The sequence below is a fragment of the Nasonia vitripennis genome, chromosome 1 (assembly GCF_009193385.2).
Source record: "Nasonia vitripennis strain AsymCx chromosome 1, Nvit_psr_1.1, whole genome shotgun sequence".
NCBI lineage: Eukaryota > Metazoa > Arthropoda > Insecta > Hymenoptera > Pteromalidae > Nasonia > Nasonia vitripennis.
This window is the reverse complement of record NC_045757.1, coordinates 476,103-498,499: the sequence shown is the minus strand read 5'-3', so window position 1 is coordinate 498,499 and position 22,397 is coordinate 476,103. Positions and strand designations below refer to the sequence as shown.

Below are 22,397 nucleotides of genomic sequence, written 5' to 3'. Positions count from 1 at the left end.
TTTTTAACAGTAACAATTTTTTTATAGTCGCCGCCCATACGCGCTTAAATTTTGAAATGTACGTTTCTTGTTTTCCAAGACGGATTTTTCAAAGCTCACTGCAAACATTTGCAGTTCGCCTAATTTTCGAAAGTTTTTGTCGCGTCTCTACATTGTCATGAAAAACTATCGGAAATTCACGAGTCTCAGCCGGTAACGCAGCAACCTATCTCGCCCATGAGCTGTAGGTGTAGCCACATTTTCGCGATCGACTCCAACCTCTCCGTCGATTCCGAGCCAGAGGAGCTAAAAAAATAATGAAAACAACACTCGCTCGCGCAGATCCCGCGGTGCCAACGTAAAGCCGTAAAACTCCGTTTCTGGAACTCCTCAAGTCCTCATCCTCGCCTCTCTCCACCACATGCACGCGCCCGATACACGGACGAGGCGCACACTGTTACGCGCGGCCAGGCTATTCCTGGACGCAGACGTACGCGCGCTCGGCTTTCCAGGAACTTGGCTCGGCGCCCCTCCCTCGCGACTCGCGAGGTCCAAGCACCCAACCGGAGTCCGGGAGTTCCTTGGGTTTTCCAAATCCTCGGCACCGAGGCTGGCATATGGCGATATCGGCTCTGCGAGCAGAAACTGGCGGTCTAGAAAGAGAGAGAGAGAGAGAGAGAGAGGGAGCGCGAGCGAGCATCAGCAGGCAGCGGCGCGAGGTTGGCAGAACTGCCGATTGATCGCGGACGCTGGTATACCGAGAATTCGTCGGAGCGAGCGAGCGAGCGAGCGAGCGAGCAAGAGCGTTTCCCCGAACGACAGCAGTGCACAGCAGTCCGCCGCGCAGTCACTTGCTGCGTTAGCTCGCCTCGCCAGATATCCGTCCGTGCGCAAGCTGTACATAATAATCTAACCTCTCGGGCAGGCGCGTCCCGTGCTCGTTGCGTTCCCGACCGACTGCCACGGCCCCGGTGCTCGAGGGGGCCCGAGAGGCCAGCCGACGCGACCAGTGCGACCGAGACTCGAGAGACTCGAGAGTGGCTCGCGGACCGCGCGTAGGTGTAGGTACCCACGTCTCCGTCGCGAGCGCGGCGCGGAGACGCCATAGCGAGAGGAGCGGCGCACTAGCTACCTACATGGCGCGCGACACTCGGCCCTCGTAGCTGCTCTGCTCTGCTCGGCTAACAGCTCCCTCGTCACAGTGCGTGGAACGCGATACTTACTTGCGCTCTCGTCGAGCCACCTTCCTTCGGATCGCATCGAGAGCAGTGCAGCGAGTGAGTAAGCAGCAGGAGAGAAGACGCGCGCGCGCGCGCGCGAGTGTGAGTGCGAGAGATACGTATATACATACACTGTGTGCGCCCGTGCACAGACGACGCGAGAGGCACACAAAGACAGAGAGAAAGAGAGAGAGAGAGAGAGAGATCGAGTGCGGGCTGTAGCGGACTGCGAAGTAAGAGAGAGAGAGAGAGGGATAGACCCACACGGCGTAGCCAGGATCTGCGGCCAGGAGCTACGCGGACTATGCGACGGGGGACAAAGTGCCGAAGGCACCTGCTGCTCAGGGTGAGTAACTCGTTACTTTCCTTCGCTCCGCGGAGACGTGCCGACTCCTCGCGCGCCACCGTCGCGCATTCGCCGCCGTAATATCCTACTGTATGCCGAGCAAACAGCGCTCGCTCCGTGTGCGCGAGTGTGCGTGAGAGCGCGTTTCCCGGAAAATTCTTACGTCAAGCGCGTATGTTATTGGATTATCAATCGACGGAACAGTTGTTGACCCTTACAGCCGAGCGAGACCGATGTTTGTCGAGAGGGACAAACACGAGTCGGCCCGCTTTTCTGTTTGCCTCGAGCACGTATGGTTACTTATATACATTCGGGCACTGGCCTGTTTTGAATTCGGCTGCTACCGTTCTGCTGATAATCGGCCCGATGGGATGGGGGGATTAGAAATTGACTATTCGTCCGAAGGTCTCTCCGCGCGCGATTTCTCTGAATCGGCTGCTCGAGAGTGGCAAAAACTATCCAGAAGGTCTCGACCTCATCATCATAATAAATAAGAGGAAGGGCGGCATCAAAACAATCGTCGCTCGCGCGTTTAATTAAGCCATCCGTTTACGAGGGCCAGCCGATGCACGCATAGCGGCTCGGCTGATGGCTAATTAAATCAATCGGCCGAGAATCTCGATGATGCTCTCGCGATAAGGTGTAGTAATTCTTATCCTTACCGGGAACGCGAGATTCCTTTGAAAACACGGCGATAACGGTGCTGCCTCCTTTCGCGAGTCGCGCGAAGCTGCTCCGAGAGAAAAAAGACCGAAATTTCGACGCGCAGTCGGAGAAAATTCCGCTGCCGCTGCTGATTAGTGTAATATGGAATTCCCGGGACCCGAGTCTTGCAGCGCTTTAATCAATTGAGCGCTTCGCTTGAAAAATCGATGCAATTTTTTCTCCCCGAGCGCTCTCGCTCGCGTTTATTGACTTTTCCCGCTCGGCGCATCGGAATAATCGAATGAGCTTGCCGTTTCGCGCGAAATACCCCTCGGAGCTCGCGAGGGCAAAGGAAGGAGGTAAACGGCTTGATTTGATTAGAGGCTAATGCCCGGCTTGCGTATTCCTGCAGTTCTTATTAAGAAACTAACCTTCTGGAGCTGCTCTTATCTCGTACCCATTTGTATTCCCTCTATATCGCGCTGCTATCCGCAGTGCGAGTGTCGCCGCTGATGCATAATTCGAGGGCATACTTGCGGAGCGCGAGTAATCTCCGGGATGGAAATCATCGCAAATATTTACTCGACCCTATACGGAGGCTATCGAATATTCGTTCTCGAACGCGAAAGCGCTTGAAAAGTCGTTATCGGCAGAGACTCTGTACGATGCATAAGTGAGCAGAGGCAAACGCGCGCTTAGTCTATCGGCAAGCAAATTATAAATAAATTCATAGATAAACAGCGGAGGTTCGATCGCTCGGGCCGCCGATAAACAGTCCGACCGTGTCACGTGTCGCTTATGCGCATTTTCGCGCTCGCCGAGCTTCGAAATCGGCGGAATCTCGCGCGCGGCCCTTATCGCGTTATTGATCACCTCGACAGCGATTTCGACGCAATAAACAAAAATAAATGCCTCGATGCGTCTCCGGGAGAGTGTAAACACGCGGACACAAAGGCGGCGGAAATTCGGGTACGGCGGCGCGCGTAACTCATCAGGACCCAACCACTCCTTGAACAGATTCTCCGATGGGCCAATGTGTGCACAAAGGCTCGGGGCCCAAAAATCCGGGCAACACATGCGCACCCCACGCGCACCGCGGGGAAAAGCGGAGAGCTCGTGATGGAAAAAATGCGGCCTGCAGCGAGAGAAGGAACCGATGCTTCGTGTATGGTATACTCTATACACAGTGTACACCCTCCCTTTCGCCTCTTCCGAGAGGCGCTGCAGGTACAGGCCGCTTCGAAACTCGGACTGTCTTCTCCAGCATACACTCTTTCGTTAGCTTATTCCGGAGCTTGGGCAAATTTGAATTTCCGAAAAGCGTTAGCCATTGTCTCTTGCGAGAGCGAGTTGGCTCCATCGAGTTGGAAAATAAGCGCCATTGAGCTCGGCGTTTTTATTTACGAGGAAACCGAGCGCCCGCGGCCATCCATTCGCTGTGTGTGTGTGTGTGTGTGTGTGTGTACATACCTATAGAAAACAACGAGTCGCCGGGTCGTTCCTTGAACCGGATTAGCATATCCCAGAGTCGAGAGATAGACAACCCGTCGCAGGTATAATCGATCGCGAGCCTCGTAACTCCAGCGAGCCAATTCAAAAACACGATCGCTTTAATAATCGTTGTGTGGAAAAAGTTCGATAGCATTAAGTAACGCCCGATGAGGAAAGCCCACCCAGTCGCCGCGCACTGCACCTTTCCAACTCTAGTCTATTTAAATCCCGACGCGTTCCCCTTGGAAAAAAAAAACAGCGCACAAAGGTCCCTTCAGAGGAAGCCGAGGAAGAGGCAGTACTTTCAGCAGAGGCTGTAGGCAGGCAGCGGCGGCTCCTCGGTTCCCAGTTTTCTCGGAGGTTTTCTCGCGCAAAGCGCATAGACACAGGCCCGCTCTATGCCGGGCGTTCATTCTTGCGATCACGCGCGGCTACGGAGGGGAAGATTCGTAAATTTGTCGCGCCGCCCCGTGATCCGCAGGTGCGACGCGTCCGCGCACACGTGTAGGGGGAGATTAATAGATTCCGGGGCACAGGTTCTCGTCGAGCAGCGTTTCGTTTCCCACGTGGATTTCTATTCTTCTCCCAGCTCTCTCGCGGCGAGTTAGGGCTACTTTGTGGCCTCGGCAATAGCGCGGGCTGATCGAATCGGTCTATTTTCGACGGATCGTTCTCGTGGAAACGCGCGCTCTGCGATTAATTATGAGGTTTAATCCAATCAAATGGAAAATAATTGTTCGTCCGTCACGCTCGACAAAGCAAATGGAACTGTCAATGCGCGAAGGCATAATTCAGTCAAGCCGGCGGCGGCAGACTTCTCGGTAATTAAAAAGCTTTCACGCCGACACGTACATTCGATCGCTTCGAAATTGGAAAAGCGCACGTTCGAATTCGCCGCGATAAGAAAGTAGCATCACAACGCTCGCGCGCGCGCGCGCTCGCGCACAGGTAACAGGAGAAAAGCAAGCAACGAAAGCGGGAACATCGGACGTGTAGCATTAATTGAAGATCGTCGGCCAGTTCCCCGAATCCCGGTCGCGGGGACATTCCGCAGCTGAGACACGCGGAGGCTGAGAGAGAGAGACGGGAGGGGGGGGGGGAGGGAGAGGCAAAACACCGAGGCGCGACGGCAGCTCGGAAATCCGCCGAAATCCAAGCGTCCGCGGTGGAAATTTCAATACGCGCGAGCTCGTTAGGGCGAGGACAAGAGGCGGAAGGAGAGAAAAAAATGGACGCCGCGGTTAATTAAAAACTCTCGCGGCTACGCGCGCGCTAGCTACGGACGGGGGGGAGCGCGTGCTTGTAGGAAAGTAGGAGAGGAGCGAGAACGTTTCTCCTTTCTTCGCGATCTTGTTGATCGTGTCTGCGTGCACGGCGTCGGCGGACTGCGCTAAAATTATCCCCCCCTGCACCGTTGCAGCGAAACGCGCGCGCCCCGATGGGGAGCGGAGGCTAATTTTCATTCACGCGGCGGCTCGCCTTCTCCACTGCCGCATATGCGCCAGAGTCCTCGAACGCGCGCTGCAGAGCGTTTTCATTCGCTTAATCGGTCCGCGATTCCCATGACGCAAATGGGAGAGACACGAATTTCCTCGTCCGCAGCGACTGCAGCAGCGGCGGTAGCATGAGGCAGACTTCGCTCTCGCGCGCTTCTCTCCGTCTCTCTCGCTCCCTCTCCTCCTCTGTTTTTCTCGGAGCAGCTCGAATAACCGGGGCTCGCTCTTTACGAGCGCAGCGCCCTTTTCTACAGAAACGCATAGCTCGGCTCGCTCGCTCTCTCTCGCTCTTTGCCGCGTGTTTTCCTCTTCGGTTGCTCCTCTCCTCTCCTCGGCTCTGCGCGTGCGCGCCTGGCTCTCCTGCTGCCGCCGCTGCATTTATTAGCGAGAGAAAGAGAGGGACTATGCTACGCGTTCGCTGCACACGCACACGCAAGACGAGCTCTCTCGCCGAGGCTCCTTCTTTTTTCGAGAGGGACGGGGAGCTGCTGCTGCTGCTGCATGGATGCTCCTCTCTGTATACTCTCTCGAGGCTTTAGGCCTCGCCACCACCGATCCTCTTACTCCCGACTTTGATTTCGGCCGTTATTCCGTACAGCGAAACGCCGCTAGATGATCCTAGGAACAGTTATCTGCGGTCTGCAGGCATCGGGAGCTCTTATCTCTCTCCGTCCCTATGTTTGTTTGGCGTGTAACGCGCGCCTCTCTGCGCGCGAGAGAGTTTCTTCGGCTGCACAAAGAAAGACGCCGCGCGCTCTCGCTTTGTGATGCGCACGCACACGGCAAACTTTCCTTCGTGTCGTCACCGTGTGTGTTCGGCTATAATCGAATTTTACTCAGCTTGAGAGAGAGAGAGAGAGAGGAAGTGGCGATCGATCATATTTCACTCCCAGCCGTAAGCGCGAATAGAGTGGAACAATTTCTTCCGTTTGGAAAGAGCCGTTTTTTGGCAGCGAGTCCGTAAACACTGTCGCAAAAAATTGGCGTCGCCCGAATTTTGAAAATACATTCTCGCTCTCTCTCTTCCTCGGCGCAGCGCAATAACAGGGAATCGACAGCGCGAGGGAGCAAATTCATACATTCATTAAGTCGATTGCGAAATGTACGTCTGGCCGTTCTAAATTGGGAAGGCTCACGGAATAAATATTATTCGATGACGATATCGGCGACCTGATCGATATTTCAATTCGCGCGCGCGACTGCTCTCGCCTGCCTTATACAGTTCGAGAGACTTGCTCGTCGACAACGACAACAACAATGACAAAACAATGGCAAATAGCAATGAAAATAATATGCTAACGAAGGGGGGGGGGGGAATAATGCCGCATCACCGCGGCACCTTTTAAATGTACATTAAAACCCGAGCCGGGGGGAGAGAGAGAGAGAATTTCCGAGAAATGTGGTAAAAGCAAAATATATAGAGAGGATGGATTTTTACGTTCACGGCCCCCGTGTATGTGTGTGAGAAAGAGTATACGCTTTTATCGGGGCGAGATCTCCGCGCGCACCTGTAAATATTCAGCGCGTCACGTAACTCGCCGATAAGACGCAGCAGCAAATTAAAAGCCTCGGGAGTATCAAAAAAGAAGGAGAAGAAGGAGGAGGATCCTCGGATCGACGAGGCAACCGGTGCAATTAACGCGCTCGTATAACGATAAATCCGCCGCGTCGCTGCGTGTAGAGAGCGTAGAAAAAAGCCTTGGCGGTCCATTAGAAATACATGAAAATTCCAGCGCGTGAATAGTAAAACCCGATATTCCGGGCCTGCAGTAAAAAGCGGCCTCTCGCCTGCGTGTAGAGCCGAGGAGGAAAAGGGACGAGGCAGAAGAGAGAGAGAGAGAGAGAGAGAGCCTTGCATCCTTATCTCGGCTCGGCGCAATAAATCGGCGCGGAACACGACGAAAATCCCCGCGGCCGTTTAGAAGCCAATTAAAGGCTCCGGGAAATAAATACGAAGGAGGAGGGTCCGCCGACGCCAGGTATATCAAGCAAGGACGAACGCTCTCCCTCTAATGGCTCTCTCGCCCTGGGACGGAGATTTTCGCTCGGATCAAACAATTTCTCGCGAGCGCAAAGGACCGGTTCTCGAATATGGAGCAACGCACGCTTTCGAGAGGGAGGCTGGCCTAGCAGAAAAACGAACGCGCTCCAGATTAAATTATTACCTAATAACAGGCCTGGAAAGTAGCCGCCGCTGCCGCCTCGACTCTCGAGGGCCACTGGCGCCTGCTCTGACGCATCTCCGTCGCAGGAGCAAAAGGAATGCAGAGGAGGGGTAAAAAAGCGGGCTCCGGGTAGTACACGGCGCACTCGAGGCAGCACTTAGTCGATGTCGCCGGCCGATAGCCTATCTCGGGGCCATCTCGTCAACTTCCTGCTTCCTCCGCAGCGCGCAGGGACTCGCCTTATCCGAAGCTTCGGGGCTCTCTATACCTGGCGCGGTGACGGCGAGACGTCGATTTTCTCTGATATGATGGAAGCTTCGTTCCCCGATTCGCGCGCGAACCTCGTCTTGGCTCAAGGTTTATTATTGCACGCGCGCGTACGGAGCGGCAACGAGAGAGCCTACGGGTAATCCAGGCATTTAAATTCCGCTGCACGAGAGCGGGAGAGAGAGAGAGAGAGAGAGAGAGGAGAGATGTGCGCGGTAAACTGCTGCTCGGCTTCTGGGAAGACCCCTGGGACGCGTGCTTCGACGAAGCCGCGACGGGCCGATGCATATACTGCTCTCTCGCGCGCGGCAGCTTCCCGGAAGACACCTAAAACGCTCCGTGCTACGGCTACCGGCTGCTGCTGCTGCTGCTGCTGCTGTTGTTTCGCGGCGCTGCAGAGAATGCGTTTGCGCGGCGCACTTTTCCGCGGAGCGTTCCGGTAATATTACTTATCCAAATTTCGCAGACGGCCTCGTTAACGCTCCCCTTGCATAACTCATCTCCGAGTTGGCTCCATCGTTGAGAATGATGGGAGGGGTAAAAACGAGCGGGGCCGAAGGAATTGTCGAGGCTGAAAGCCGTCGGTTCGCTTCTTTCATTGTTTCAAGGGCGCACAATGGGCCGTTCTTTTTCGCAGCTTGTCAGCTGTCGCGCGCGCGCTTTCGCGAACGCGATCGGCACTGATGCAACCCGAGCCGACAAGTGTCAACAAGAGGTCGCGACATCTTCGATTGAGCAAGCGCGGCCTTCCCGCGATAAGAGTTGAAAAGTTGCGGGCCGATTGTATTATTAGCCGCGAGCGCGCGCCGGACAATGGGCGAACGGATTTCTCGATAAGCGGCGGCGAGCCTGCGATTGATAAAAACGGATAAAAAGCGCGCCGTCAGTCAAGCCCGCTGCATTGTTCGGACGAACAATGCGACATTCGGGAGAATCGCGCGCGAATTCGATCCTAAGTAAGACGCGGTAGTATTAATACGCGCCGCTCGAGTGGCGCTAATCAACCCGGCCCTGTCTCCCGTAAAATCTGATGTTTAAATTCAAATTCCGAAAAGCCTCTCGCACAGCCGTCAAGGGTTTCGAGTTTCCACGCGACTTTTCCCCGCGCGCTGAAAAGTGCCCGTCAACGTCGGCGCACGTGCAGCACGTTCTCTCGGAATTAGAATTCAACGTAAGCCCGTAAATAGGCGAGAGAGCGGCGGGAGCCTATTTCGAGGCCCGCTCTCTCGTCGCGGGATTCTGGTTTCCCGCTCGCGCGCAACGCCGCCTCCGACGATGATAAAACAAGTGTTGTAGGGGGAATACGAAAGGCGCTCCGCGTATCTGTACTCTCGCACGCACACACACACAGAGAGGACGGCTGTTCGCGCGGCGCATAATAAGGCCCGTCTTTATATTCGAGCGCACACGTGACCCACTCAATGCGCCTCTCGACGGCCGACGGATTACGCATTCGGAGAGCCGTATCTCGCGCTCCGTGCGGAGAAAAAGGAAGCCGAGGATTTTTTACGGGAAAAAGCGAAGCGGCCGCGACTGGGGGGTGGGAAAAGTGCGCGCCGCGGCGTTTCCGCGAACGTTCATCAATTAATATATATCTTTCTCCGAGTCTTTCGAGAGAGCATGCATTATTGATTCGTGCGAGATCGCAGCTTGAGATAGGGAGAGGAAGAGGATTCTCGATCTCGGGGATTTATAAAGCTGCGGGAGTGGCAAAAATCGCCCACGCGCTCCCCCGATGAATTATTCATTCGAGGCTCGATCGCGTTGTTGCCTTGGCTTCCACGCGTTTCGCCTCTTTCCCCCGCTGCGCGCGGCGTCCCCAATAAATTACCGCTTCAATCGCCGATCGCTTAATTTCGAGATAATCCCCCACCGGCGCTCGCGAGAGCCCGAGGGAAAACGCGCGCGTCGGCTTTTCACAAAGAGCTCGTTGACGAGCGAAGCCTGCGGAGGGCTGCACTGGAGAAAGCCGAGCGCGAGGTTTTCCGGCCCGGGCTTTCGGCGCACAGTACCGCAGTCTGCTAAGGCCAGGCCTCCCTTATCGCGGCCGATCTTATCGCTGGCTTTTTCCTTCTGTTGCAGTGATGGGAAGAGGAGAGCTGCCGCAGTGCGATGCCGGCTCCAGCTCCGAGAGAGAGCACCAGCGGAAGCTAGAGGAACAGTGCCGCGCTGACAGTCGCAGCGGAAGCATCGGCTCAACGATGGAGCCAACTCGGAGGTCTCTCGGCGGCAGGCTGCTCCTGCTCGCGCTGCTCGGCTCGCTGCTCGGCCCGCCCACGAGCTGCCTCGCCCTGGACTCGCAGCGCTGCGCCATCGGCCTCAAGACGCCAGGACGTGAGTCTGCCTCCGAACGTCGACTCGCGCGCGCTCGCGGGACTCCTTAATAAATACATCTATATTTGATGCGCGCACTTTTCGCCGGGCCGTCGTCCTCTGCGCTCTCTTCAATTATGCATCTCGTGATCTTTCTCTCTGTGGCGCAGGAACCTGGCCGGCGGGCGACATCGTCCTGGAGCACGGCAACCCGCTGCACGTCCTCTGCATCCTCAACCAGACGTTCGTCGACTCGGCGTTCCCGGGCAAGAACTCGTCGGACCTCGTCTTCTTCAAGGGCCAGCGCCAGGTCGAGCCCGAGTTCATCAGCGTCGTCAACGAGACGACGATACGGCTGGACGTGAGCGAGCCGCCCCCCGAGAACGCCATGTACTACTGCAAGCTCAGGCTCGACGAGAGCTACGACAAGGACTACGAGGCGGTCTGTCTCAACAAGGTCGTCGTCGGATGTAAGTCCTGCATAATCTCCTGTCTTACGTCTATATCGCCTATCCATTCCGTAATTACCTCGAAGCTAGCGGCGGCAGCAGTTCCACTCGTCAAGTCGACGCTCGAGTCGTGAATATTTTATCTCAAGCCCGATCGACTATTCCCTTTGTCGGGCTCGCCGCACTCCCGCGTTACTTTAATTATATCGCAATTTGCGGAGAACGCTTTAATAATGCATCTCAAGCTAGTAAACACTCGGAGCATTGATCCTGCCACTAGCTCTACTGTCGCGCGATCGAATAAAAAATGTTTTCTTCCGAGCTCGAGTCGACGGATTTTTTTTTCACTGCACGCGCAAAGCGACCAATCGAGAGTCGGCAAAATGTTTTCAGTCTATGTAATTTCGCGTGAGAAATTCGATCGCTCGATGCAACCGCACCTATGCTTATAATTTCATTGTATATTTATGTATTTCTTTGCTCGCGAAATCGCGCGCTCGCCAGACAGTACTAACGCAACTCATTATTACAACGATATCGGATTTGTTTTGCGAAAGCAGCTTCCGCGATTGATTTTCAAATTTGGAGTTTGCGCGCTAATAACCAGCCGAATCGATAATTTCATATTGATTAATAAATTTTCGAGTAATTCAATTTAGCGGGAGCGTAGCGCAGCCAATTAATTCGATGAAAATGAGAAATAAAGTCCGGCTAGAGGTATAGTTCTCCCATGGGTGATTAGAGAAAATGTGCGCGATAATTGCTCGGTAATCATTCCCCTAAAATACGAAATGACGGCGCAAATGTCCTGCTGGCAATCGTTTTTCGTCGAGAGCCTCGGCCTAGGCCTCCGCTCCCTCGCGCGCTCTCAATAAGTCATAAGATCTCTTATCGAGCGCTTCCCCGAAAAGCCGATCGCTCGCGACTGCAGCGCGTGTACTCGGAAGTCAGTCGAGCCGCGTTTCAATAAACATTCGTCGTCGTCGTCGTCGTCCTCCTCCTCCTCCTCCTCCTCCTCGTAGGACGTAAAATCGAAGATCCCCACTTACATGACAGTCGCGTGCATGTATAAAGAGGCTCGTGGGCACCAGCAGACGATGACTGCGAAAGCCTTTTTTATCGCCGGGCTCCACACGTGTTGCTCCATAAGACACAGAGCAGAGATAACTCGCGTATACGTCACTCTCTCGTGGTACTGAGTGACGCGCTAGTCGGGAATGCCAACTATATTGCTGCACGACTTTTCGGGGCGGTTATTCATCCGCGACTTGCGCTGTTTTGTTTGTTTTTTTTTTTTTTTAAGAACCAAAAAACGCCAGTTGATGGCTGCGTGAAAGTTTTTTCATCGACGATTCGAAATGCATCAATCCGCTCAAATTTACTGGAAAATCGCAGTGACATCGGCGACAGCTCTTACCCGCAAGAGGGACAAGAGCCGCTCATTAGGGACGATTTCTCAACATTTTTTATAAGCTTCGTCACGGCGCCGACGAGTATTTTTCCATAACTAGAAGAAGCTAGTTTCTTTACGTTCGCTTTGATCACCTGTTAACAGTCAAGCCAAGTGAACCTCGCAACTTCAACTGCGCCTCCCAGAACTGGGAGAACTTGACGTGTACTTGGGATCCGCCACACAACTACGTGGACACCATCTACTCGATCACGTTTAAGCTGCCGGGTCGCGCGGGAGGTCGCAAGCTCTACCCCTGTCCGCCAGACATAGACAAATACAAGAATACTTGTCGCTGGAGCGGCTCCACGAATCCCATCTACAGGCAGCCCTATGAGTACTACACCTTCTTCCTCTCCGCCGAGAACGTTCTTGGGAACTGGACGGGCTCTTACAAGTTCCATCATTTTGCTCATGGTGAGTTTTCTCGTTTTATCATCTTGCACTTATACTGTGCTGGAATTCAACTAAAAATGGCATGCACATGTTTTGAGTTCTCTGTAGCTATGCTCTCAAAGCTACAAGAAATGTTCATAAGCCCTGCTTTATTTCCGCAGTGATTCCGGCCAAACCAGCAAACTTGACGGTGGTTAACAAGACGCTCGACAGTGCGATGCTGCACTGGATCGTCTCCTTCCCCATGCAAAACTTTCCACCGGGACTTCACCACCGGATTGCTCACCAGAGCCAGTGGGACAGCCGGGATACGTGGCAGGTAATTGCGAAATCAAGTGCTGCGAGTTATTCATTCCGCGACTTTTATAATATACATATAATTGTTATTACAAACTACTGGTAAAACCCGCCCCTACGACAATCTTGTTTTGTAAACAGCACTTGTTGAACATTTCAAACGACTTCGCAACTCGTACCGAGAATAGCTGAGTCGCGCGTATTTTACCAGTACGGTGGCCTTGTTGAATTGGTCGATCACCAAATAAACGACATTCCCCGTGATAATTGCGTTACAAGTACTCAATAGTCCGATTATGCACTGCGCCGGCTCTTCTGCGTAAACCCGCTGTTTACGATTTTCGAGGAGGTCTGAGTGCCGGGTTTCGTGGAAAAGCTAGAAAAGCATCGCTCCGCCCGATAAGGCAAATTGATGCGCCGAGAAATCGGGTCGCCTGCTTCTACGCTAGAAAACTTGATTTTCTGCTGAGTGCCTGCTCTGTTCGTTGCGCGCTTTAAAACGTTTTCTGATGATTTCCTGATTATGCTGTTGCAGGTAATTAATATCACGGGTGAGCCGCACAACAACAAGAGGTATTACAACCTTACGGGACTGAAGTACGCCAACGCGATATACGACGTCCGGGTGTACATGAAGAGCGCGGTGGCTATTGGCGAGGACAAGTGGGGCAACTTCAGCGATGTTACTTTCCGCACACCCGCCAGAGGTAAGACTTGCTTCTTGCTTTATTTACTCAAGATAAATTTATTCACCTGTTGCTTGTTAAAACTAAAATTTGAACTTTTTTTCTTCAGTGCCGGGCCAATCGCCGCGCGCGGATGTAGGATGCTTCGAGGTCACGGAGAACAACATGAATCGAGATATCTATCTGTACTGGCAGTCGATTCCAGCGTACCTCGAAAATGGCAACAACTTCCGCTACCAGGTGTCCCGCGTCGAGGAGAACGGGCAACGAGTCTATCTCGCACCCAACGAGACGACCCGCACCTACGCCAAGTTTCGCGGATTGGGCCATCACAGCAGTTATCGCTTCGAGATCGTAGCTAGTAACGAGGTCGGCATATTGGACAAGCCTGCCCGCATTTATGTGCCCAGCCGCACCTTACGTAAGTTCGGCGAATAAAAAATCAAATAATATTGTTTTTGCATTTGACGCCTCCGTGGAAGTAACCTTAATGTGGCTTCTATTTGTCTAGTGCCGAGAGAGCCGGTGTCCTTCACCAAGATTGCATTTGACGACGGACTGTACGAGTTATCTTGGAAACCCCCGGTTGGCGGCGACGACGAGATAAAGAACTACACTATTTTCTGGTGCGAGAACGACCGAGATCGTCCTTATCAATGCCAAGTAAGTGCCTCACACACGATTTCGTGCAAGTCGTTGATCGATTTTTCTTGAGAACGTTATCAGTGCATTTTTCACATGCAAAGAGATAGATAAGGCTCTCAGGCAAACAAGAACATTTCGTAAATGCTCGTATTCTCTTAATTGCTTCATTTTACGATGTTGATTTAACACATTTCTCCTATGAATTTAAAGGGCTATCTCGACTGGCTGCATGTTTCGAAGTCAACGCTAGTGTTCAACGTGACGGTGCCGGATCCCGGAAAGGTCTATCAGTTTGCTATTTCAGCAAACACTGAGCGCGCTAGCAGCGGTATGATGTGGGCCTCGTGCACGGTTATTCATAACAAGGTGGTGGGCAAGATGAAAACCGTCTGGATAAATCGCATCGGCTCGACGGTCATTGAGGTCGGCTGGAAGCTCGACTGTTCTGACCGCATAGGCATCGTCGAGGGCTTCAAGATCTACTACTGTCCGATCGTCTCGCCTTACAATCTCAACTGCAAGGGTCCAAAGCTTAACACCACCATCAAAGCCGATTTGAGCACCATCAGGGGAGAAGTTACAGGGTTGAAGCCATACACGACTTACATGATCGCCGTGGCTGTTCTTACCAAGGTAGGCTTAGGCGCTACTTTTTTTTCTCTTTACGATGATACGTGATATCTTGCAACCCTTTGCATCAAATCCTATTAGTCTAATTCGCGATTCGAGAAACAAGTAGAGACTACTTGCTTCATTTTTTAAAATAAATCATTTTTTCGTTTCACAGAATGGTGAAGGCCAGCATAGCGACCCCTTGTATAATACAACCCTGGAGTCGCCACCAAGCGAACCACCTCGCGACGTAGTTGTACGCAACGTCACCAACACGACAATGTTCGTCGAGTGGAAGGAACCGCTAGCGATGAACGGTGTGCTACGCTACTATGTCGTGCACTACAACGAGCACGCAAAGAAGGTCGAGGAGGTGCCGCATATCGAGCTTCAAGGACTGCAAGCCCATCGTAACTACAGCGTGCGTGTGGCCGCTTGTACGGTAGATTGCAGCGCTGAATCGCCACCCGTCTATGCCCTTACGTCTATCGGCGTGCCTAACAAGATACTACCTCCAACCGTTCGATTCTTCAACTCCAGTCAGGTTAAAGTACAATGGGCAAAGCCTCACCAGCCTGCTGGTTTACTTGATTATTACCAGATCAAGAGCAACGACGGAGAGATTCAGAATACTACTACTCAAGGTTTGTGTATATTTTTTTTATTCAGCTGTTTTGAAACTGAATTGATTCTCTTCTATACTGAAAAGGAAATATAGATAGACAACAATAATTGATCGAATATCAGAAATATTTAGATTACAAAAATGACTCGGCATCGGCTAATTATGCGTTTGTTTTGTGTCTGTTTTTGCAGAGGCCTCATTGTCGATTCCCGATTGCAAAACCATTGGTAGAGAGAGACTGTACAGGTTCCAAGTCAGGGCAGTCAACGTCGCTCCGAATGGCGAACACCTATTTGGCAATTGGTCCGATGCCGGCGAAGGCAATTGCTTTAGCGATGGTAAGCTATTTTATGTTTCTATTGGATGATTGGATGATATTTATTTATTCATTGAATATTTTGAAATTAAAATATTCGCTTTCACTCAGGTCCGTCATATCGCGTATGGATTATCATCTGGGTCATTGGCAGTATATGTGGTATTGCATTTGTATTTTGCGTCGCTTATTCTTCCAAAAGGTAATTAGAAATTTCAAGAGAGATGAAATATGTTATACTCAAGAAACCTATTATATAATTTAAACAATTTGTTTTGTTACAGAGTGTGGCTCAAGTGCAAAGCGATGCAAGACGTCGAAGTCAAACTTCCACCTGGATTAGCACCAAACATGGTAAGATGTTGGAAATTTGTCAATTGGAATGAAGATTGTTTGAGTATGATGTTAATTTTTTTAATATCATATTTACCAAAATTTGTTATCTGCAGAAACTTCTTCAAAAATCGGGCGACCAACATACACGTCAGTCGTCGGCAGATTCGAGTGGTTGCTCAAGCGGCCAGGAGTCAGTGACATCGTCGCTCACCTCGGATTCGCATGTATCGAGTGACAGCGGCGCTGAGGTCGACCCTGTTCTCTCAAAGAAGTTGATAATCGATGCAACTACAGCGTCAACGACGAATTCCTCACCCGCTTGGGAGTCGTCGAGCCTGCGACAACGAAACGTCGCCGGCGCATCCAAGCCTAACCACGAGACCGCTACTCGGTGGGATCCCTACGTCAAAGTAGCAAAAGGGTCGAATGAGCTAATTATGCCAAGCGCCCCGCCTGCAGACTCGCTCTCGCTTGCCAGGTCCACGCCCAATCTCAGCGATAATATAGGCTATGCTACCTCGCAGCAAACCTGGTCCTCCACAGGTAAGTCATAACTTATTTTAATTTTCTTATGTTTTCTATACACGCGAAACGGTTCTCACGTCTCTTTGCAATTGCAGGATACATCAGCATGCCATCGTCGGAAGAGATGTCGAGTAATCCGAGCCCAGTTCCTAAAGATACCCTAGCTACCGGTAGTTACAGTGTTGTAGGCGTCATTTCCAAAGCGCCGTTGCGCTGCAAGTCCGAAGAGGAGTCGCTCTCTTTGGTCAAGGCTAAAACTGAATCTGAAAACAAACCTTCGACGAATCCCTACGTGAGCCTCGTTTCACTCGAACAAAATTCGAAGGTATGTGCCCGCATAAGCGAAGTAGAAAACCTAATATAAACAAATTTTTTACATCGTGTACGTAAATCGTAGGATAACCCAAAAAGGAAACTTGAGGCATTACGAGTCTTCGACAACCTGGGCTTCGACAAGTCGAAGCAACAGCAACAGTCACAGACTCAATCCCAGATTCAACAATCGGACAAACTGTCGAGGCCGTACGTGCAGACGGGCTTCCTCGACTCTAGGCGAAAACCGACGGGTCAGTTGCCACAGGCCAACTTCTTCGCTCAGAGCTCGCTAGCCGATGAACTTGGTCGCAAGCTTACTCCCACAGGAGCCGCCGCTCCGTCACAGTCGGATTCGAAGCCTTACGTGACGGTGGCCTCAATTTCTGAAACAACGGCAAGAAAAACTGCACCCTCTGCGGAAACGTCGACAGCCCACAAGCCTTACATACCTGTAAGCTCAATCATGCCCAGCGCCGAGGCCAAGAGCAATGGTAGTTCCACCCCTGCAAGTTCTGTTTTCAAAATGCTCCAGCAACCCAAGCTCGAGGCTTCTTCCAGTTCTCCGAGTATTGATGATCACGAAACAGTTGGGTTAGTACATTGTTGCCTTATTGATCAATTATATGACAGCATAAAAAAGCTGGTTGTAAATAATTTGAAACGTTTATTTTTCTACAGTCTGTACCCATCATTGGATCTCGATACAAAAGATGATGAACCATCGTCGACGGCTTCTTCGGCGAGTTCGCCGACCTCGACGTTTACCCTTTGCTGGCAGCAGCAGCAACCAGGTAACGAGACCCCATCGACGGAATCCCTGACCGATCTTGGTGCTCAGGCACAGTCACCCCAACCAGTTACGAAAACCACTTCGTCGGGCTATGTGACGTTGCCCGAGCAGAAGACTGCGCCAGCCTCACGCTTTGCGAACAAGCCTCTGCCGGCAAGTGTCGATGATCAGAAATACAGCAAAGTCGCGGTAGTGCCGCGGACGCTCCAATGAAAGCCCATGTGCTTCCTCATAAGTGGGGAGAAGTGAGACGAGAATCTGGGCACTGATTGACTGCTAGGTCTCTGCTGTTTTTTGTTTTTTTGGCGTTTTTTTTTTGTGTACAGTACTTTAGTGTTCCGACGTGTTTCAAGTCTGAGAACTGCTGGGGTTTTCTTCTGTATATAGCGTTAGGTTAGCGGGCAATCAAGCAACGTTAATTAATTGAGAATTTGCTTAACACTTGTGGAACTGCGGTAGATTTAACCAACATACTTTTAATCATGAGAATCGATATTTAATCTATTTATCTTTTGTTAAGTATATTTATACTTAAAGTTGTCAAAGTTGTTGTTTTAGTCGTGTTTTTACTGACAATAGAGCATTCTCGAATTTATAAATTTACCTTCTTCCGCGAGTTTATTTTTAGTCGTAGGTTATACATTTTAGCAAAGAATGCGATAGAGCACTTTCTGCGCCTACACAAAACTTCAGCAGTTCTTGTCATAGAAGCACATAATTTGTGTGTAAAAACGTTAACGTCGACTTTGTGTAGCAATATTATCGAAAGCCAGTGTGGTATAAATACTCTAATTACAAGATACTTTAACTTCGCCTATTAGCACTTATTTGGATTAAGAGTTAAAGTACAAATTAAATGCTTAATGGATTTAAATGTTTATCGTAATATAGTTCACTAATTTTTTTTTCTTTTTTTTTTCTTTTCAATAGTACTCGAAACACACTGACGTTAATGAGCTACATAAAATAAATTATTTATATCGACACTGATTATTTTATTAAACTGGTTTGAATTCATCTGTAAGACTATGTATTCGAATAATATTTCTTTGAAATTACGACATTTATCATATAGCTTTAAAGATGAATTACAAAACTATACTTTAACAAAATAACCTTTTAAGACTAAGAATAATAAACTTTTTATTTAATCGTTATTTCTTTGTTTGCTCATCTCGAGCAAAGTATAGCGGTAGATAAGGTTTTCCAAGACATGTTGATGTGAATGAATTGTGAATTTGTTGATTCGTATTGCCTTGCTTAATTTTAAGATATTTGAACTTGACGTTTACGATTTGTTAAATAATTGTTTATTAACTCTTGATTATTATTTTGCCAAAATTTGTATAGATTTTCAAAAAAATTGAGCAGTGTAAAATATAACGGAAGACGTAAACTACGTAAGACATATTTTAACAAATTGTAATCCTCAATTTATTCGCATCGCAAATTAACCATCAATTTTTTTTATTAATTGCAAACACTTATAATATGTAATATAGAAACAACGAAGTGTCAATTGTGCTCAGTTTCTCGTGAAACTAAGTGAGCGTCGTATGAAGCAGAAAAAGGACTCTTGACGCGAAGAGAAAATCGTCGAAAAGCTTCTCTCGCCTTTCGTATGATTACGTTTTGTATCAGGCGAGAGAGCTTAAACTCAGTGTTCTTGCGATAAAAAAAAACAGAAACGAAATTATGTACAAATCTAAAGACTTTTGTATCGTAATTCGAGTATCGAAACTTTTCTAGCTCTTAAGATGTGTCCTGCAAGCAGCTTTCCTTTTTCGATCCTGAAAGAAAGCAACAAGTTCGATTGGCGAGTCCTTCTCATACTGGTATTCATTTACTGTTTACAATTTAAAAGTAGAATTAAGCGAAAAACTACTTGGAAAACATGTAATATTTCTCTTTACTACTTTTGGCTGATGCTGACTGCTGTACCGATTTTGATTGCTATACTTCAAATTACAAATCTGATCATTGTTTGTTTATTATTATTTTTTTTTTATTTATACTGATTTTTCAATATTTTTTCATAATTTTCTTTATATTGTCACTCTTTATTTGTTCAAAATTCAAATCAAATGACAATTTGTCTTGTACAGCTCGTTAGTAAACATAGTATCACAGAGTACGAAAATGTCGACACAAAGAATCTAATGCATGTACGCATAATATCTTAAGCTAGTCATTAAAGCCCATGTAATCGACGAGTTTCCATTCGTATTTGTGAGGTACATTTAACTTTTCCTCTAACTTGTTATTCATGCATGCGTCAATTGTTTTTTCACTAATTAATCATACCAATTTTGTAAACCACGAAGAACTCTAAGACAAGCTAATAGTTTTATCTCCACAATTGGTTCCAATGATTGTAGTAATTTTATATTCAAGAGAAGGCTGAATACGTTAAAATGTTTAGAGAAACTCGTTGATGATGCACCGAGTCCAGCGTATAAAGAAGAATTATTACGTGAATTTTTTCAAGGCACTGTATATAATATATAATGAAAAATAGCATGGAAGTAGGAAGCCCGATTCAAGGGGTTACTAACCTCGTGCTCTAGAAACGAGCTTATATACTTTACTCGCAGATTAATTATTTATATTTGTAATCATGGAAATAGGAGAAAAAGGAGAAGGGAGCGAATGCAAGCTTCACGTCAATTTCGCGAGAAGGCAAACTAGTTTGTCGAGTTAAGAAAAAAGAAAAAGAAAAAAACGTAATAAGGGTTACGAGGCACTCGTTTGTTGGCACCAGCTTTGATTGCATTGTATCACAATTATATTATACACACGAACACACCGTCCGGTAGGATTAAAAAAGTAATGTGAAAAGCGAAACTGTCAACTGTGCATCCTAGGTTTTTTTACGTATTTTTCTCTATTGTACATAACATCCGAGCTATTATTATCTATTTTTGTTAAATATTTATAAATAACAGAAGTACTTTATTGCACGCGACAGAGGAGAAGGAGAAAAGATATCTATTATATTCGTTAGTGTTTAAGATATGAGATGAGAGAAAATAAGGAGAAATTTAGAGGGGATATGTAGAGGGCGAGTATTATATGAAAATAGTTAAGTTATGAAATGCAAGAAATCGAAAGAGAGAGAGAGAGAGAGAGAGAGAAAGAGAGGGGCGGATGTAAAAGAGCATAAGACATTTCTCTCGGTAAGCCGTACAGTTATAAATTATGTACACGACTCTATTGAATTTATGCCTTATGTGAAAAAATTAAATATAAGTGCAAATGTAATGTGCGACTGTATACCGTGTACAAATGTGAAAGAGCGCGCGCATGTAAAAGAAAGAAGTAAGAAAGTATACTGTGTATTCAGATTTTTTATGTAATCAAACGCGCAGACTTTGTATAATTTAGTTAAATAGTGAATAGTTGATTAAGGTGCCTATTATATAAATATTATATTGTATTTTATTACTGCATTCAACTATTATTACTGCTATACAACAATAAAAAAAGTAAGAAATTACAATGACACCGCTGCTTATGAAAATAGTTAAGAAATTTTTTTAGAAAGATTTAACTGTCGATCAATTGCTCATCGAATGAGAGAGACTGGACTATTCCTACAAGAAAGAAGTCTTAAATGACATTAGAGTAAAATTGTGTTAGCTGCATTATGCGAAAAAAAGAAAAATAAAAAAAAAATTTTAAAATGACGACTATTGCGTGTAAAATACGGCCAGGACAAGATGTTTGTAATTGTTACGGCGATTTAGCGCCAATCGCGAAAAGACATTGAACTGCTAGCAGCGGTGTTCAAAGTTGTGATAACGAATGTTTAACGAACGTTAGATTTTTCTGCGACGTATTTTTTTTCGTGCAATGAGATTTTTGCCGAAGACACACTAGCACGCGAACGATGGACTTTTTTGATTTTCTTTATTCATGTAAATATACCTATATGTTGTAATAACGACGAGGGTGAGGGAAATTCACATATCCGAAGAGAATCCGGCGATGCGAAACAATTAACGAGAGCGCGCGAGAGAGTGAGAGTGAGAGAGAGAGAGAGAGAGGAGAGCACGCTTATTTTGTACAGAAGTATTTGCGTATGAATACCGACTTTTACCGAGCCTCTTCTGCTCTTCTTTTTTTTTTGCTTTTTTTTTTACTATTTATTTACCTCGTGAGCGTGAACGAGCTAGCTTTACGTCCACCTGTCTTCGCCCTGCGCCCCTTGCGCGGCGCAGCACGGATCTTTTTTTTTTTTTTTTTTTTGACATTTCTCGTTCGTTATACCGTCGAGAGCCGACGGTATGCCATGGAACCTTGCCATTCACGCCGGGGAACTGCGCGTTCAGTATAGGGTCCGGCGGGTTCGTTGCGCTTGCTCGCGCGCACGCATCGTCTACGAGGCCCGAAGGTTTTGCGAATTGTATTTTCGATGTCAATACTCGGCTGCGATAGCGACAAGAGTAAATTATACTGTACGTACGAGATGCGTTGCGGGCCGCGGGACTAACCGCGCCGGCCTCGAACCGAACCGTTCCGTTAATACTTACCATCCGATAATTGCAGAGTGGATTCAAGAGCGAGTACGGCGCGAGCTTGGAGAGAGAGAGCCTCTACTTTATAGTTATTGTACCTAATGAAATATACGACATTTGTATTTGACATGTGGAGCGTTGTTATTTCGTTCACCCGCCGACATGACTCTGATTAATTATTAACGATGACAATAACAATAACAATAATGACAAGGCACGCAGGAATATGGAGCAAGGTGCTTTGAATTATTCACGCATACGTTTAATTGCATTGAATTTCTTAGCGAGCCGCGCGAAAATAATAATGGAAGCCAGGTGCAGCAGCGGATCGAAGCTGTATATTCGCGCACTCGCGGCTCGCTTGGCCGTTCGTCATTGACCTAGCCGCGGCGGCGATTGGATTTCAAGGTGTCGCCACTGCAACGAGTTTCCCGGCGGAGGACGCGGCGTTAAAGCGCAAAGCTTTTGAAAAAATATATTACTGATCGAGGGCTCGCCAATTGCCATCGGAGCTGC

General features: G+C 48.6%; 1 protein-coding gene across 1 annotated transcript; it reads left to right on the top strand.

The window, feature by feature from the left end:
• Positions 1 to 705: 705 nt before the first annotated feature.
• Positions 706 to 22,008, top strand: LOC100679233 (cytokine receptor). Its single transcript, XM_008204412.4, has 17 exons — positions 706 to 1,545; positions 9,692 to 9,943; positions 10,093 to 10,392; positions 11,927 to 12,238; positions 12,379 to 12,536; positions 13,050 to 13,221; positions 13,310 to 13,621; positions 13,712 to 13,863; positions 14,056 to 14,478; positions 14,633 to 15,101; positions 15,274 to 15,420; positions 15,510 to 15,600; positions 15,683 to 15,752; positions 15,848 to 16,277; positions 16,355 to 16,584; positions 16,657 to 17,165; positions 17,253 to 22,008. Exons 2-17 carry the CDS (start codon positions 9,694 to 9,696, stop codon positions 17,575 to 17,577), a joined length of 4,350 nt encoding a protein of 1,449 aa, XP_008202634.1. The 5' UTR covers positions 706 to 1,545; positions 9,692 to 9,693; the 3' UTR covers positions 17,578 to 22,008.
• The last annotated feature ends 389 nt before the right edge of the window (positions 22,009 to 22,397 follow it).

Excerpts from the sequence above, each read along its gene's own strand:
- LOC100679233 (XM_008204412.4), top strand. The coding sequence starts at position 9,694 with ATGGGAAGAGGAGAGCTGCCGCAGTGCGATGCCGGCTCCAGCTCCGAG. Across the intron at positions 13,864-14,055 it reads ATCGTCCTTATCAATGCCAA|GGCTATCTCGACTGGCTGCA; the intron begins GTAAGTGCCTCA and ends ATGAATTTAAAG. Across the intron at positions 15,102-15,273 it reads TCAGAATACTACTACTCAAG|AGGCCTCATTGTCGATTCCC; the intron begins GTTTGTGTATAT and ends CTGTTTTTGCAG.